General features: G+C 43.9%; 1 protein-coding gene and 1 non-coding gene across 10 annotated transcripts in view; one reads left to right on the top strand and one right to left on the bottom strand.

Moving 5' to 3' along the window:
- The window catches only part of LMBR1 (limb development membrane protein 1), a 199,086-nt gene that overhangs the window by 98,966 nt on the left and 81,861 nt on the right, over window positions 1–18,259 (top strand). For all 9 annotated transcript variants that reach the window (XR_009260087.1, XM_058723651.1, XM_058723650.1 and 6 more), the window contains one exon: window positions 1,544–1,616. Coding sequence is in view for 8 of the 9 variants with exons in the window: in XM_058723651.1 (XP_058579634.1) it covers window positions 1,544–1,616 (73 nt within the window). In the remaining variant the exon portion in view is untranslated. The remainder of the gene's footprint in view (window positions 1–1,543; window positions 1,617–18,259) is intronic.
- On the bottom strand, window positions 7,477–7,561 carry TRNAW-CCA (transfer RNA tryptophan (anticodon CCA)). Its single transcript has one exon. It is a non-coding gene; the product is annotated as a tRNA-Trp (tRNA).

Raw genomic sequence — 18,259 nt, forward strand, 5'->3', positions numbered from 1 at the left:
AGCTTCAGTTATGACTGTTCTTTTAATACTATAATTATTTTGGGGGGTTCATTCTCTCTCTCCAGACACTAGAATGTAAGCTGTTTGAGGTCAAGGACTGTGTTTGACTCGTATTTAGGTCCCCAGTAGCTCAGAGTGGTTAAGAGCATAGGCTTCAAAGGCAGATAACTCTAATTTGCCAAACCCTTGTGTTTTGGCGTATTGTACGATGGGGATGATAACGTTCTGTTTTTCGTGGATGGTTGTAGAATCAAGGGCATGATGCACACAAGCACTTAACGCAAATGTCCGTGTGCCCCTCACTGTCACTCACTCACACTGAGACAGACCCGTGGTGGTAAGTCACTAATGGACACTTTGCACCATAGGAAGAAATCTTTTTTGTCTGGGCTAGACCTTAAGAACGGTAAAAACTGCGGATCATGATCCAAACAGTAGAAAGTGGTGAGAACGTTGACAGGTAAGAAACTTGGTGCCATGGCCCCTAAAGGTGTGGCCCCTGCCTGCTTCAGGTGCAGAGCCTGTCTTGAATCACTCAGCCTAGTCTGCTCTGCACTGGTGTGGTCAGTCTGCCCTCCCTTTCCCACTCAGGGCTCAAGGGTCGTCTCTTGGGGGAGGCCCTCACTGGTGGCCTGCTGAAGTGGGTTTCCCCACCCTTTTCTTCTAGGAAAGTCAGCTTTTGTAATTGTTTATTTGCATATTATGACTTATTGTTACTTTACTGTTTTATTTTGCTGTCAGTGCTAGGCCTGTTGATAATAAGGGATTATCAATATTTGTTGAAATACTGGGAATTGTTGGGTTGTTCTAAGTAATTTTATAGAAATTCTGCAGATTCGATAACCTGTAACTCTACAAAGCTGGAGTTAAACATATTTTAGGTTTTGTCAGTTGTGAAGATAGTGCAGACAGTAGCCTATATAATGCTGATTGATCAGTGGTTTGTTCTTGTTTTTTATTAGTGTTGTATGGCGTGGTGAGTGGTGTATATATAAGCATCATATTTCTCTAGGGTTCTGTCTGCAGAATGATTTTGATAATACCACTATTCGGTATTTGCAGAAAATTTTTAGTATGTAAAGATGATGTAAGTGGAAAGTATTGCATGGTAGTGATTGAGTTTATAGATTTCTTGTTTTAAATATTATGTAGATAAATATAGATGAGAAACCAATGTTGCATGGAGTCATCTGTTCCTTCTTTTGCTCTAAAATAATTGGTTTGGGCATAAGAGATAGTGCTGTATTTAGCCTTTTGGAAGGTTAGAATTCATATATTTATTTGTCATTGAGAGAGGCACAGTATTCTTTAATCCTTTAAATTTAAATATATGTAGACTTTATAATAGCCAACTTTTGATGTGTTTAGTCACATACTAAAATATTTTTCCTTAATTTGTATATAGAATAGTTTGAGGATTTTTATTTTAAATTCCTAATATTTTTGAAGAGTTATCTAAATCGTAGGCGAAACAGCCTAAATATTCTCATGAGCACTAGTTTTGTAATAATGCAGCGGTCAATGGTTTGATCTTTGAATTTAGATTCTTGAAGACCTGGATGAACAAATTTATATTATCACCCTGGAAGAGGAAGCACTCCAGAGACGACTAAATGGTACGTATGTATTACATATCTAGAGCTGAATAAAAAAAATTATTTAATTCAAGAAAGACACTGATTGAGGGGGGAAAATATAGAAAAATATAAGCCTCTTAGTACACTGTGCCGTGTTGCACGAGGTCAAGACGTAAGAGTAACATGTGAACGTTCCAGGTGAGGACAGTTTTGCTGAGGACTGGCGGCACTGTGGTCAAGTTCCCATCTTTGCCTGGCTGGAGTGCACTGTCCTCTAGCAAGGGCGGCTCAGTTCCGAGACACCGGCCACTGAGATGCACCTCTGCTACCAGTACCCTAACACGTTTTAAGCATTACGACTCACAGTTACTGACGTTTTACAGATTTGTATGTTTTCTTAATAACTTTATTATTAGTTTTCTTAATACTCATTTGTTTTGAGAGAGTGTGTGCGAGGGGGGGAGAGAGAGATTGAGAGAGAGAGAATCTCAAGCAGGCTCCACGCTGCCAGTGCGGAGCCCGACCTGGGGCTCGATCTCACAAACCACAAGATCACGACCTGAAGCGAAATCAAGAGTCGGGTGCTCGACCGACTGAGCCACCCAGGCGCCCCTTCTTACTTTAGTAAGATAAAGGATACTTTAGTATCCTTACTTCGTTTCTTTCCTGTTGAAATCTTTAAGGTGAAAAGTAGTACGTCTTTCTGCTTCTAGGTGCCAAATTTGACTGTCTCAGTGGTGCTTAGGGGCTCTGGTTACTTGGGAATGTGGTCATTATCAGCTGTGATAACCAAGTAAGCATGTCGTAGATCTTAAAGTCCGATTTTTAATTACTCATCCTTTTTGGCTTCAAATGAAGAACCAATGAAGAAAAGAGTCATGAGATAGTTTAACAGAGAAATGGCATGGTTTGGATAAGTTTTCTTTTAATTTTATTTAAACGATTTTCATTCTGCACTCTCTTCTCCTACAGAGTTGTTGGTTTTTTCTTTAATGTTGAAAACCAACTCCAACATCAGAGTATTAATAGCTAACTGTATTTCAGGATCGTAATTGAAGAGTAAGTATAAAATGGAAGGTTACTTTTAAGTATGAAATAGGAAAAAATATACCTACTTTCTTCAGTTACAAATAGTGAATTTAAATCATCAATTAAAAAGTGTTGCTAACATTTAGAGCTTTATTCTTAGGTGAAAGAATTTCAGATTTGTATCTATTTTAAAAGAATTCTTGTCAATAATATTGTATCCTTTGGTACCAACAACTTTTAGACTGGTACCACATGTATCTTTCATTCTTCTAACTTTAATAAAGCTATTTCAACATTAAAGCCTGTTTAATCAGAATTGCAACTTGACTCAATACTGTCAGGTTTATAAAATTTCATCACAGTAGTAACTATTATGATCAATTTGTCTTATTTAGGTAATGATGCTGTTCCATAATAAAAGTGCCTGAATTGGGAAGCTGCCTGTAGTGTGCAGTTGTGTTTCAGCCTGAGATCCATCTTGCAGATCAGGAGACTGAGACCCAGGAAGCGTCCAAGATGGTGCCCCGTGAATTAAAGAATTTGGGTTGAGTCAAAACAAACCCAAACCAAAAAATACAGCCTTTTCCCACTTTTCGTTTCCACGGAGGGGAGAAAAAGTCCCTCCATCATCTTTCTAGATCCTTTGGCTCCTCAAATTCAAAAGCGGTTCATTATATCTAAAGAAACTGAAAAAGAAGTAGTTGCCAGAAGGCTAAGATGTATTACGAAATGAAGCCAAGCCCAAAAAACCAAAATGCCCTGACTAGCACAGCAGTCTAATTTGGAGAGGTTAAACGCATGCTATGATAGCTAATAGTAAGCATAATTTTATTTTCTACCATTTTGGTAGGTCACGTACCATTTCTGACCGCTCTGTTGGTAGGTTGGTAAAGTCTTTCCGTTGACACTCTTTAACGATACGTTGGGATAGTCGCTGTCGTTTTGTCATTCTTTGCTCGTTAGCATTGTAGACTGTTTCGGGTGGAAAACAACAGGCTTGTAACATAAATGGTTCCGCGGCAAAATGGGCGTATTGACTAATATAGATTAAAATTGTGAGCTTCAGTACGGTATATTTATCAATATGTGCAGAGGGGGGCAAAACAAGATAAACAGTATCTTATGATTTGCTATTTTTTAAGAAAGTATAAATCATAGAAGGTTAGTAGTGGAAATCATCCCCATGGGTTTTCTTTAATCTAGTATTGTGTCAAATGTATTTTGTTGTAAAAATGTTTCGTATTTTAAATTATTTTTAAAAGGTAAATTAAAGAAATTTTTTTTATTTAAGAGAGTGAGAGAGAAGGCTTGGGGGAGCGGGGTAAAGGGGCAGAGAGAGAGAGAGAGAGAGAGAGAGAGAGAGAACCTTGAGCAGACTCCACACTCAGCACGGAGCCTGACACTGGGCTCAGTCTCACGACTTTGGGATCATGACCTGAGCTGACGTTAGGAGTCAGACGGCCAATCGACTGAGCTACCCAGGCACCTAAAATATTTTTTATTCTGGGCTGTTGAAAAGAATTGCAAAATAATAAGAGTAAAAGATTTTTAAAAAACGTACAGCAGTGAATTACCCCAGAATTCACGGTCGTGTTTTGCTAGTGGCCGTTGCGTGTGTTTTCTTGGTCTGCTTGGGAACGTGTGACGCACATCATGGGAATCTTTGGGATATCTGCATGGTTTGCTCTGAGCCAATCTCCCAGCCATCTGAAAAAACATAACACTTTGTTTCCTGGAAGATCTATAACTTGTCGTGGTAGTTACTGTATCATTGGCGTTGAATCGTCATGCTTGGTTTTTAGAGTATCAGTATAGCTTTTTGGTGGAATGCCTGCCTGTGACTTCCCATTGTTCGTGTTTGTCACTTGCTGGTGCTGGAGGTTTTGTTCTTGCTAATATTGTTGTTACTTCAGAAAATATGTTGATAGATAAAGTGACCCTGTACACTATTAGAAGGTAAACCAGTGTCCTCAAGAAGTCGTCTTGTTAGCCATCGGCTCCACGCTTTCTCCTCCTTTTTCCGTTTACTGCACATCTTCCTCTAAGCACCAGACCTTGAGCAGAAGAAGGGAAAAACCGGGTGAGCGTCTGTAAGATTTTATCCAGCACTGAAATACTTGGAAAAAAGAAACAGATGGTGGGAGTTGTATGTATTCCCGGAGCAGGAGGGGGCCCCGGATGTCTAGCCGCCTGGTTCCCACAGCCCCAGAACTCACCACTGGCCTGGCGGGGCTCCGGCTCCCGGCATCCCCAGCACACAGCCTTCTTTCGCGGCTGCCTCGAGGCCATGAGAGATAGCGCGTCCTGCACTGGCGATCAGCATCAGGAGCCCGAGTCTCCGGGAGCCTTGCCTCTGAGACTGTCCCCTGCACCTCCTGCGCCCCACTCTCACCTGATTTCCCACTGTCCCTTAGCTCCTGAAACTCTGCGGATACCGTGTGGAACTGCAGGGAACCGTGGGGAACCCAAAACCGTTGGGTCACAGCAGCGGAACCACCAGGTCCTCAGTCTCCCCACCCCCCACCCTCGCTAGAAGAAACGTGACTTTCCCGTCACAGACGGCTTCTCAGTCCCAGTCAGGTGGCAGTTCTCTTCTTTCCTGTGTCCCCCACCTCACTCCTCGTGTTGTCTTCTGCTGCGTGTAGACGCTTTGAACCTCATGTCATTAGATTGTGATCCCATTACTTCTCCCTTTTCAAACATCACTCTTCTCCTTCCAGACAATCCGTCTGCCACCTTGAGGGCGTTAGCTCCTCATTCGTGATCATTCTCTCTGCCACAACGCCTGTCACAACTGGTGACTTCAGTGTCCGTGTGGATGATTCTTGCAGCCCACCTGGCCAGCCGCCGTCGGCCTCTCTCTGAATGGTCTTCCTCAGCTACTCGCTGCCTGGGACCACAGCGCAGCCCGGTCACTGGCGGCAGTCGGCTCTTGTGCAGTCGTACGGTCAGTCACCTGTCACGTGCCGTTTCCTGCAGTCCTTCGTGCTGTCTGTCCATCTGAATAACTTCTCACCGCCTTTTCTCCTTCTCGCCCATCGGACCCTGGCTGCCTCACACAGTTGAAATTCCGGGCCATCGTTTGACTCCGTGCCCTGCTCGCCCCGTCCCTCTCTCCGCCTGGCGCCTGTTGAGCTGACCGACTGTAACCACCTGGCCTTTCTTTAAACGTATGACCGTATCTTAAATGTACTTCACATTCTCCTACATGACCGTTAATGTCTTCTCTTTCCTCGAGACTTCACCATCACGCTCAGCTGATGACCTTGCTTCCCCTCTTCTTGAGAAAATGAAGCGACTGTGCCGAAACGTTCACGAGCTTTTTCCTTCCCGTTGACTCCACTGCGTGCAAGTCCCCCACCACGTGCTGCCTTTTCTCCCTCCGCTGTGGCTGCACTGTCCGCGCTCCTGGCAAAGCCCTCCCTGCCCACCCCTGGTGGCACTGGATTCAGTGCTTTCTCCCTGATTCAAGGACACAACTGTGGCCCTTGTAACCAGTCTTCCCCCAACTGGATCGTTTCCTTCAGCATAGAGATGTGCTGATATTTTCTCAGTAGAACAAGTGAATGAACGGAGGGAAGGAGGGGAAGAAATGAGCCAGTCTGTCTGCACCTCCTGTCCCTCTGGCTCACCACCTCATTGCTTCGCTTGTCTTTACGCAGAACTCATGGGCTGGACACTCCTCAGTTTCTTTTCCGCGCTCCGCGTTTGCTTTGGGACGCACTCTTGCCTGCGGTGCCCCACTGACATGCTGTGGTCGCGGTGGCTGGTGCCTTCCGGCGGGGCCTCGTCCACACTCCTCACTCCGCTTGGTTCACCACACTGTCGTGAGTGAGCTGCTTCGTGAGCCTCTGCTTCTCAAAACCCCGCTGGTTTTCCCTGTGTCTGCAGCTGCTTCCCACCGGAGCGCTCCCTGCCTCCGTCCTTAAAGTCTCCTGACGCTCGTTTACCTGCCCTCCTTGGGTTATCGTATCTGGTCTTCTGGCTTTAAATTCCATCTGTGTGCTGCTGACCTCTGCTCTCACCTCTTCCTCCGTCTAGGAGACATTTCTACTTGGATGCCGGACAGGGATCTTAAACGTATCATGTCCAAAGTCAGCTGACGGTCTTATTCCCCAGTTCTGCTTCGGTCCTAGCTGACCTGCCTCTGTAGGTGGTGGATCCGTTCTTCTAGGTGCTCACGCTAATTCCCGGGAGTCTCTTTCTCTCAATTCCCACACGGACTCCTTTAGCAAAGCCGTTGGCTCTGGTATGTCACCACCTTGATTTAAGCAGCAGTCACCTCTTGGCTCGATATTTGCAGTAGTTTACTAGTTAGTCTCCGTGCATCTATCTTTGACCTTGTAAGTCAGAAAGAGTGCTTGACACGTAAGTCACACATCTTCTCACCTATGTGCTCAGAGCCCTCCTCCGGTGGTGTCCTTTCTCAGTCTGAATAAAGGCCAGTCTTAGCATTGGTCCTCTTTCTGCACCCCGTGTGCCCTCTGACTTCCTCTCCTGCAGTGTCCTTCCTGTTCTTCCCTGACCCGTCGCCTCCTGTCTCAGGGCATTATCACGTGTTTCCTTTCTGTCTCTTAGGTCTTTACCAAAGAGCCCCTTCCTGGTGGGCTTCTCCACATTGTAGCTTAGGGGATATGATTAATATTGCCACCACCTCTACCCTGACCCTTCTTTCCATCTTTCGTGCCTTATGTTTTCCTGTAGTACTTTCCACTTTCTGACACACCATTTTACTCTTTTTTTTTTTTTTTAATTTTTATTTCTTTTTGAGACAGAGAGAGACAGAGCATAAACGGGGGGGGGGGGGGGGGTCAGATAGCGGGAGACACAGAATCCAAAGCAGGCTCCAGGCTCTGAGCTGTCGGCACAGGGCCCGACGTGGGGCTTGAACCCACGAACCGTGAGATCACGACCTGAGCTGGAGTCAGACGCTCAACCGACTGAGCGACCCAGGCGCCCCCATTTTACTTTTTGTATGCTGCCTGTCTCCCCATAGTAGAACCTGAACCCCACAGGGGCAGGCATTTTTGTTCGTCTTCTTCCTTCCCGTACTCCTGATCCTGTGATATGCCCAGTCACATAGTGGGTTGGTGGTAAATAACTTGTTGCATGAGTAAGTGAATCGTTGAAAAACATGCATGACGGAGGGTTGTCGTTTTACCTTAAAAAGTGAAGAAGGTAGAAGAAATCCAGTTTGGTGATAAAAGAATTACGTGCAGCCAGTATTGAGGAAGGCCCACAGTAGAGACTCTGAAGACCAGCCAAGATTGAGGGCTGGAGGACCCTATGCCCTGGGGTTGGGGTGTAGGTGAAAAAGCAGAAATAAGGTGATTTTCCCCCATTGTTAGGCCATGAAATAGGAGCAATCAGGATCCATTTCTACTCCAAGACCCCAGAAGAGCAGCCCAACAGAAAGTCCCATTACATTAATTGTGGTAGATCTTTTGTAATTCCTACCCAGGATTAAGAGGATGCATATATCATTAGCATGTTTAAATGTTTAAGTAATGCAACAGCATTAATTGAAATAATTAGCTTTCGTGTGGATATAGCCTGTGGGTGCACTGGGTAGCGTTAGAAGTGCCATAATGAATAGGAATTATGTTTTATTGTTTAAGTTCAAAACCTTCGCAGTTCTTCTAATGCAATTTATTTAAAAATATTGTAGACTTTGAACTTAATGATTCCATTCAATTTTGTTAGGTGCTGTTTTCATCTTCGTGATAAAAAGTTAGCGTATCACTTTTAGTAGCAATTACTTTTCTGCTTGATTTTGATCTTTGAAAGAAGCCTTTTTCATTGAAGCTTTTGGACGAATTCCTTACTCCTAAGAGCGCAGCACGTGTACTTGTTTCGTTTTTGCAGAGTGGTTGCAGTGGCTTTGTGTTCTGAAAAAGAAAAGGTTGAAAAAAACCCACATTCGATCTTTTCATGGAACCTGGTGACCCGTCAGAAGCATTTGGTCCCCATCAGTCGTGGAGTCTTGCTCATGAATCACGAATCTGAGTTTGCCAGGCAGTCTAGTCGCGTCCTGTCGGAGGAACTCTTTTTGTATTTATTTATTTATTTATTTATTTATTTATTTATTTATTTATTTTTTGGGACAGAGAGAGACAGAGCATGAACGGGGGAGGGGCAGAGAGAGAGGGAGACACAGAGTCGGAAACAGGCTCCAGGCTCCGAGCCATCAGCCCAGAGCCCGACGCGGGGCTCGAACTCACGGGCCGCGAGATCGTGACCTGGCTGAAGTCGGACGCTTAACCGACTGCGCCACCCAGGCGCCCTCGGAGGAACTCTTTATCGTCGCTGCCTGACAGTTTGCTGAGGCTTATCTGCAGGCTCTCGGGCCACGCCCTTACTGTTGGGAGGAAGCTTGTGTCTGTGTCACGTCGTAGCTTCTGTCCTCTACATGCCTTCATCTTGACTCTCTGTGTTCTTCTGTAGTCTAGCAATGGTTTTCTAAGAGTACTGTTTCCTGCTGGTTATATCACTGAAGTTGAGAATGGCTCAAGTTGGTCAGACCCCAGGCCAGTTTGAGACACGACTAGGCTCAGACTGATTGGCCGATGAGCTCTCATCAACAACGCACATACGTAGCAAAAATGGTGACACTGAATGGCAGTCCTGTGATAGAAGAAAGTGGTTAGTAATATCTTGACTTCCTGAGCTAACAGCAAAGAGGATTAATTCTACCGGTGAAACTAGTTAAATGGTTTCTTTCTATTCAGATTACCAACATTTGAGTCCAAACGTCTGAAACAGTGAGAGGTACCTTGTTACAGTTTATTCAGCCTCTCGGGCTAGGCGCTCACTTTGTTGACTGTAAGGTGTAGCCCAAACGATTCGTTGTGGGATAAGATGATGTGACTGAAGAGACGTAAGATAATATGTAATACCAGTAGCTGAAGAATAGTTTAGAGCGACAAACTGTAGAATAACTTAAGAGTCAAGATCATCTATTTTCTGAAATTTAGATCACTGTATATAAATGATCTAAACTTATTAGCAGAAGATAAATTTAGTACACGCGACTTACTTGTTCACCCACAGCCTGTTTGGATGATGGTATTCCTGCAGTTTAAGATCTACCGATAACTCATGTCTAAGGTAAAAACAATTACTTTGATTGTATATAGCTTTTTATAAATGTTTTTAAAGCTGATTTTTAAATATTTTCTATCTTGCTTGTGCTCATTTAGAATGAATGTGTATTTGAATTTTCAAATCGTGTTGGGTGTAAAAAGTCTTACATTACTTGATTCTGTATTGAGGCATATTTTTGCAGATGTGTCCCGAGTAACTAGAAACCAAGATTTTCACAAATAGTAGCGTTGCGAGTGGAATAGAAATGGAGTGTTTGAGTGTGTGGCTTGCCGGTCTCTTCTGTGGGCAGTAGCGCTGTTTGCCGGTGCTGAAATAGACGCCGTGGAGACCTGGATGTTCAGCTTCAGTTCTCAGATGCTGTCCGGGGTCCGCCTCCTCAGCGGCGGCGCTGTGCTCTGCCGTGACTGCCGCTTGCCTCGGGGAGGAGGCTGTTGGCTCTGTGAATTTCTGGGCGTTTGGGGCTTTAAGCAACAAAATCATCCGCCTAAGCGATTAGAAATAATTAAAAGTACTTGAGAGACCTCTCATTCTGGTGACTAGAGATCATATTGGTCAGTTTAACATATTAAGTATAATCAAAATTTTAAAGGGTTACTTAGCAGGTTTTCTAACCAACTTTTCTTTGGTTCTGTGCTAAATTAAAAAGTTAAACGAAAAGCTAATCTGTTTATTCTAGAGGTGTCTACTTCTAAATAGTATTCGTTATGAGGCTTGGTTCAGGACACCAGATTGCTTAGGGAGATGGTTTTATTGCCTCATGTTACTTGAGTTGTTTACAAACCAAGTTAGAGAAGTTATATTTAGTTTTAAAAATGCATTATGTGTCTTAAATTAAAGCATTAGTATCTTCCCTTTAACATATGAATGTCAGTTAAAGCTGTCTGTATATTAAGGCTTAGTTACTGAAGCGATGCTGGGCTTTGGGAAATTTTGTCATCTTGGAAGCAAAATATTTTCAATACCGCACTCGTTTTTCAGCTTAAGAATAAAGCTGGGAAAAGTTGCCTTCAGCTGTTAGTTTTCCTGAATCCAAAGAGACGGGTGGGGCAGGATCAAAAATACTTACTTGATCAAAGTTATTGGCTCTGAAGGTATTCTGACCTGTGTAAGAAAGATGAAAGGTGTTGTTTTTATTACATGCTAGTAACAGTGTAATTTTGAACTAATTGGTGTTGAACTGCCAATCACCTAGGGGAATGCAAATAGATACTCTTATAATTTCCTTTGAGGTAGTGAAATCTTAGGTCGTGGCTGGAAGAAAAACAGAATAATACCGTTAAATTGACCTTAAATGAGCTGCTTTGTGGTTTTCTTGGAGAATCCCTTTTTATTTTTCATGACTAGTCCAAACAGGTTTTGTCTACCAATTTGACTTATTGACTAGACAATGCTGACATGGAACCTGTGAGATTCATTTTGAAATAAAGTAAGGATAATACCGTTGCTCAGGATATTTTGACGATTTTTTTTTAGTGCAGTTTAAATTCACGTAACATTCCAGTGTGTGTTTGTGGTATGTCTTGATTCCTCGCAATAGCCGTCGTTCCTTTTGGCCGTTTATAGTGGGACATTCTGCCTACACAAGCTTACTCATCTCACGTAGGTGATGATACACAGTGAAGGATGGTAAGGTCCTTGAAAATTGTGTTGTTCCAGGTGAATCTAGTCATTTAATGAAAGCATGCTCTGTTTGAAGACGATGAGAATGCATTCTCAGTTTTTATATGCAAGTCAGCCAGTATTTATTTGAACATTTATTTATTTATTTTGAGAGAAAGAGAGGGAGGAGCAGAGAGAGAGGGAGAGAGAGAATCCCAGGCAGGCACTGTCAGTGAGGAGCCCGATTCAGGGCTTGAACCCATGAGCTGTGAGATCATGACCTGAGTTGAAATCAAGAGTCTGACGCTTAAGCAGCTGAGCCACCCAGGCACCCCAGTCAGTATTTACTAACTGTCTGTTGCGTGCCTAGTATTGTGTCTCCTGAAAATAAAAATACAGTACTTCGGAAATACCACTTTAGTTTTTGTTCCTTTGAAAAATATAGTGATAGGTCTAGATATTTGTAATGGGCTTTGTGGACATCATACCACAAAGCAGGCATTTCTAACTTTTCACCTAATCTAAAATTGGCAGCTGGAATACTGTGTATCCTGATCCCTGTTCCCTTTCAAACTTCTGAATACTCATCAGATTATTTTTTCTAGACTTGAGCTGGTTACTGGCATAATACTTCTTTACAAATATAGGGAACGAAATGTAGTTCGGAATTGTATTTGTATTAATCAGATAAAGAATTTAAATGAGCATTAACTACAGATACACACCATGTAATTTATGAAGAAATGGGATAAAAAGTAAAAGGTATCTGTAAGACTAGTATGTCGTTTAAGCTTTGATTCAGAGACACTCGCAAATCTTAAAATGTGACGCTATCTTACTGTAAACCTCCTTCTTGTATGGAAGTATTCATTAATTCTATAATTTAATTGTTTCCGTTTTTGCTTTGGCTACTAGACGCTCTAAACTATATTTATAGTCAAAGTTTTATAGCTTTGAAATCTGTCTTAACCCCTATTCTCCCATAAATGTCAATTACCCGTTGACAAGTAAAATGATTAAACTCGGGAGCTCTGGAAATAGTGTAACATTTTAGTACATTCAAGACCTCAGCTTCTCCAAAAGAGAAGGTAGTGGATTTCTCCCTCTTCAGCGTTGGACGGAAGCGAGGCAGGAGATGTAGAGGGGGCAGTACTTACCTTTCCTAGAACCCAGGGGAAGGCTGGAGTTCTGTGAGTCCCCAAGGGGGCTTAGAGAAAGAGCCTCTGGATTCCCCTACTTCCCGCATTCGCCCGCCAGCCGCCTAGCATCCTTGGCCAAATCCTGCTTGCTTCCTCCCTTTGATAAAGGAGCGCACCGATGCTAGAGACACCCCGGAGCCCCGAGGCTGCTGCTTCCTGAATCAGGAGGAACTGGCGTTCTTCCCCAGTCCCCCAAAGCAGAAACTGCTGGGCCCCCGAAATGGTTTGTCATTGTTTGACAGACGGTCTGACTGTGATGAGGTGTGAAGGGAACAATAGCGGGGCATAAAGGAAAGCGATCGCTCGCTGGAGGCTGAGTGATGACTGCGAAGATGAGGATCTAGAACAACTGATTCCCATTGAGGTTGACAGCTAATGGAGAGACAAGCAAGAGTTTGTACTTGGCTCTTAAAAGTAATAGGGACTTTTAAGGACGTGTAGTTAGAGAAGAAAAAAGGCCACCTAGAATGTGAAAAAAAACAAAAAGAAAAATTCAGCAGGCAAAAGATGAAAAAGTCCTTGTGATCGCGGAAGAGCGACCCTGCGAAAGTGTCCGAGTCCCAACCACCCTGATTCTACACACACGGCCCCTCCGTGGTTAAAGGGACTTTGCAAGGTGATTCGTTGAAGGGTCTCAAGGTTATCCTGGATGATCTGGTGGGCCCGGTGTCCTCACACCATTGTTACAGGTGGGTCAGAGAAGGAGATGGAACTGCGGAAGCAGAGCAGAGTGACCGAAGAAGGGCCCATGAGCCAACGAACGTGGGCAGCTTCCAGGTAAGCTGGAAAAGATAAGGAAACAGATTCTCTCCCAGAGTCTTCAGAAGGAACACGGTCCCGCTGACCCCTTGATTTCAGACTCCTGAACTCTAGAAGTGTGAGCTAATGCATTTATATTGTGTAAGCCACTAGGTTGATGGCACTTTGTTACACCAGCAACGAGGAACGAGTGTAGTCTTTCTGAAAATTGAATTACTTATCTGGCAGAATCAAGTGGAAGAACTCTTTTGTGTCACGGAGCAAAAGTGCAAAGACAAGGAAGCGGTGAGATGGCAGACATGGACTGTAGAGCCGAGACACCTAATCCAAATAGCAGGCATCTAGGGCGCCCGGCTGGCTCAGTCGGTGGGGCGGCCGACTTCGGCTCAGGTCACGATCTCACGGTCCGTGAGTTCGAGCCCCGCGTCGGGCTCTGGGCTGACGGCTCGGAGCCTGGGGCCTGCCCCTGTCTCCTCTTCTCTCTGCCCCTTCCCCGCTCATTCTGTGTCTTTCTCTCTCTCTTTCAAAAATAAATAAACATTAAAAAAAAAAAATAGCAAGCATCTAGAAGGAGGAAGAAGTAGAAAAAAATTAAGTAAATAGATAATAGCAGAAAATGTCAGTGTGCTGCAGAAAGATTCTGGTGCAGGTTAAAAGACCACAGAGTCCCGGACAAGATTATTATTATTTTTTAAAAAAAAATTTTTTTTTTCAACGTTTTTTATTTATTTTTGGGACAGAGAGAGACAGAGCATGAACGGGGGAGGGGCAGAGAGAGAGGGAGACACAGAATCGGAAACAGGCTCCAGGCTCCGAGCCATCAGCCCAGAGCCTGACGCGGGGCTCGAACTCACGGACCGCGAGATCGTGACCTGGCTGAAGTCGGACGCTTAACCGACGGCGCCACCCAGGCGCCCCCCGGACAAGATTATTAAATAGGACATTTAAAAGATCTAGACTTACTGTGTAAGATTGTGGAATTCCAAGTGTGATGATAATAATGATAATAAAACATCTCACAAGCTTTCACAAAGAATAATAACTTATAAAGGAGAGAACGAGATCAACATCAAACTTCCTGTTTGTGACCTGTTAAGGATTATTGATAATATCATTAGTTTTAAGGGTTGGGGGGGGGGGAAGATTGCAATTAAAAACTCATACATTTATCAAGATGTCATATGTATATTAGGGTAAAAAAGATATTCATTCCGTATCTGTATATTGAATATCTCATTTGTGCTAGGTACTATTCTACGTATTAAGGAAATGACAACTTATACACTGAAAGAAAAGTTTACAAATAATCCTATATTAAATATTTTTAAAGCAATCTCAGCAAAATCCAGGATTTAGGAGGAGTGGGTGGGAAGCAATGAAAGAACCGTTAAATAAAAGTACAGTGAAAGCTTCACCTTGATGCAGGAAAGTTACTCAGTAAAGCATCATTATGGGGTTATGAGTGTGTTATACTGAAAAAAAAAAATGCAACCGTACTTATGTTAAGAGTGAGAAAGTAACCACTGAAGTGCCAGATTAACCTGGGGAGAAAGAATAGACAGAAATTCCACTAGCTGGGAAAAGAAGAAATAAAGAGCAAAATAAACAGAAATTATGAAATTACATGAAAGGGGAAAGAGCCACCAGACTTCATAATAAGCCAACTTGTGGCTGGCAGAATTCGGTCCCTGGATGTCACTGTTGAGCTGTGGGAAAACCCACTTTGAAGCCCATTCTGTGTCTAAACTTCTAATTTCGTGAAATTATTTTCTTCTTTTTTAAGCTACTTTGAGTTGAGATTTTTGATTCAGTGGAAAGCATCCTAATAAATACACCCCATTTCACAGATGAGAACACTGAGGTTCAGGGAATGAGAACTTGAAAAACATCACAATAAAATGTTGGAATTTAGCAAACCTGAGAAAATTTTAGAGGCAACGAGTTTAGCAGACCCAACGAGGCTAAATCCTAAGCTATCTGTGCTTGATTCGTATCCCAGACTCCCCCCAAATCTCGAGAAGTGGCACCACCTGATATGGAAGTGGAGATGACGTGGAGTAAGCTCAGGAGGGTTGGTTGAAAATCCTGTTTGTGAAGCGATTGGATGCCCACATCTCCCTCCATCCAAGGTCCCAGGCACTGTGTCTCCTGCCCCGAGAAGAGGGAGGGTTATTCTCCAGAGAGTGAAACAGAGGCTGTGGCCTGGGAACAGTGTAGGGGACGGGGTGAGTGCTTACAGGCTCCCATCTCCCTTTACACGGACATTCAAGGAGGAGATGGGAGGAGTCTCTGAGGACTCTGTCTAGCCCGGAGGAAGGCCCCACAGATGCAGCGGGGTGCCCTGCTTGGATTAGCCGGCAAGAAGTCTCACAGCGGTCAGCCACCACTCACTCTTGAGTTTCAAATTAGCACGTTTAATGCTTCATTCTTTTTTGTTGTTTTTAATTAAAAAAATTTGGGGCGCCTGGGTGGCTCAGTCGGTTAAGCGTCTGACTTCGGCTCGGGTCACCATCTCACGGTTTTTGAGTTCGAGCCCCGCGTCGGGCTCTGTGCTGACCGCTCAGAGCCTGGAGCCTGCCTCTCCCTCTGCCTCTGCGTCTCCCTCTGCCTCTGCCTCTCCCCTGCTTACGCTCTGTCTCTCAGAAATGAATAAACGGTATAAAAAAAATCAAAAACACTTTTTTAAAAAGCGGGCTCCACGCTCAGGGTGGAGGCATTGCTCAGTTCAATGCAGGGCTTGAACTCATGACCCTGAGATCGAGACCTGAGCTGAGATCAAGAGTTAAATGCTGAACCCACTGAGCCACCCAGGCGCCCCTCGTGCTTCACTCTTAAATATGAGCAGACAACTAAGGCTCACCAGACTTCTGAGCTACTTGAAAGGAGAGGCCAAACAATACGGAACACTGGGACAGACAGAATATACGCTAGAGAAGCATATCTGAAAATAAATCTGTTGTTAACATCCTGAGAGAAAGAAACCAAGATTGCAGTCATGAGGAAGGCCAGGATTCTATAAAAATGAGTATCTAGTGAACAGAAAGGGACTTCTGATATTTAGAAATAATGGCCTATCCAAAAGACTGGAAGGTAAAGAACTTTTTTAGAAGATGGGTCAAATGACAAAAATAGGAGAAAAGATTTAAGAATCTTAGAGAACCAGTTTAGGGTAAATAACAGGCAACTATTAGGAATTCCACATGGGGAGAGGAGAGGAAAGAGGGAAATGACAGAATCAAGAAAATTTCTCAGATCCAAAGAATGTGAATTTGGAGATTGAAAGGGCTCACCTAGTGCCCTGCGTGGCACATGGAAATGGACTCGCCACCAGAACACTGGGAACAAAGATTCCACACGTTTCACAGACTGGAAAGCAGTTCACACTCAAGGGGACGGGAAGGAGAACTTCGGACTTCTCGGATGCAGGGCCAGAGCTGGAAGACAATGGAGCAGTGACTTACAATTCTGAAGGATTATTAGTTTTGACCTAGATTTCCGTATCTTCCCAAACTGCGAGAGCAAAGGTAAAATATCCAGACTTGTGGAGTCTCAAAAATATTACTTCCCATTAACCTTTTCTTCACAAGCTGCCGGAGGCTATGCACCCCCTACGTAAGGGAGTGGAGCAAATGAGAAGGGCTGTGTAGGAGATAAGAGACGTACTGCGGGAGAGAAGGGAGGAGGGGCCAGGGTGCCAGTGTGCAGCAGGGCTGGAGAGCAGCAGTCCAGGCCAGGGCAGGTCTAAAGACTCCAGGAGAAATTTCTTCCCGGTAATGAAGTGAGTGGTGTGACAGGAATTTAAACACCAAGAGAAAAAGAGATTTGGGAGGAAACTCTGGCATTGAGATAGCGATAAGTGCATAAGAAAACTAACCAACTGAAAAACATGACTAATTCTAGGGGTTGGAAGAATAATATTATGGAAGAAAAGAAAGCTAACCATAGTCTGTCACGTGGGTAAGCAGCAGATGGCGTTTCTGTTGCGGTCATGCAGACATTGCGTATTGATGTAACCACGGTTTCCAACAATCCACGTTGGGAGACGGAGGAATGATAAGGTGTGTGGCTTATAGAGACTTAAATCCTCATCTTCCTTGGGAGGAAGGCCCTAGTTAATACTTAGAGCTGGAAAATCAGGACCTAGCGAGGGAAGCTGTTTCTTTAGTGATAGAGAGACAAATGCTGAAAGAATCAGCTACGCAGTTTGAGGTGGTGGTCTTCGGGGAGGCAGGTCAGCGTGTAAGTATGTACCTTGCGAACGTATTTGGCAGTCAGAACTACGTGCACGTTTCATTTTAGTAAAGATAAAAGTAAAAGAAACAACACTTAAGGGGCACCTCGCTGGCTCCGTTGGTTTGTTAAGCATCTGACTCTTGATTTTGGCTCACGTCATGATCTTCCGGTTGTGAGATTGGGCCCCAAGTTGGGCTCCACACTGAGTGTGGAGCCTGCTTGGGATTCTCTCTCCCTCTCTCTCTGCCTCCCTCCCTCTCTCTCTCAAAATAAACATTAAAAAAATAATAAATCAAAAAACACTTAAAAATTAAGACAAGCAATATGGAAGGTATAAAATGAAGTTTATCAGCTCTTATACAAAATTCTACTGAATGCAAATACTATATTTTACTAAATGTAATTGGGCTGAATTCCACTGTTAAAGAACAGAGCCTATCAGATCTGTTGTAGTAAAGCATCTGATTTGGCTTTCTTCTTTGTCACATTTGATCACCTCTGTGGAACTGCTTGTCAGAATTCTCTGCCCCCCCTACCAAAGGAATTGGCTTGTGACTCTTGAGCTAGGCCCTCAGGACACTGGACATTTATTCTTGATCCGAGCAACATAAAGACTGAAAATCGTTGGAACCGATCGATCCCAGCTGTAATACTAAGAGGAGACAGTCCATCTGTTTGTGCCACCCGGAGCGCCCCCAGCTGCCTGGTTCCTCTCCTTCCCAGGAAAACTGGAAGTTTTCCTGCTGGTGTGTTCTCTCT

This window comes from Neofelis nebulosa, chromosome 4 (assembly GCF_028018385.1).
Source record: "Neofelis nebulosa isolate mNeoNeb1 chromosome 4, mNeoNeb1.pri, whole genome shotgun sequence".
Classification (NCBI taxonomy): Eukaryota; Metazoa; Chordata; class Mammalia; order Carnivora; family Felidae; genus Neofelis; species Neofelis nebulosa.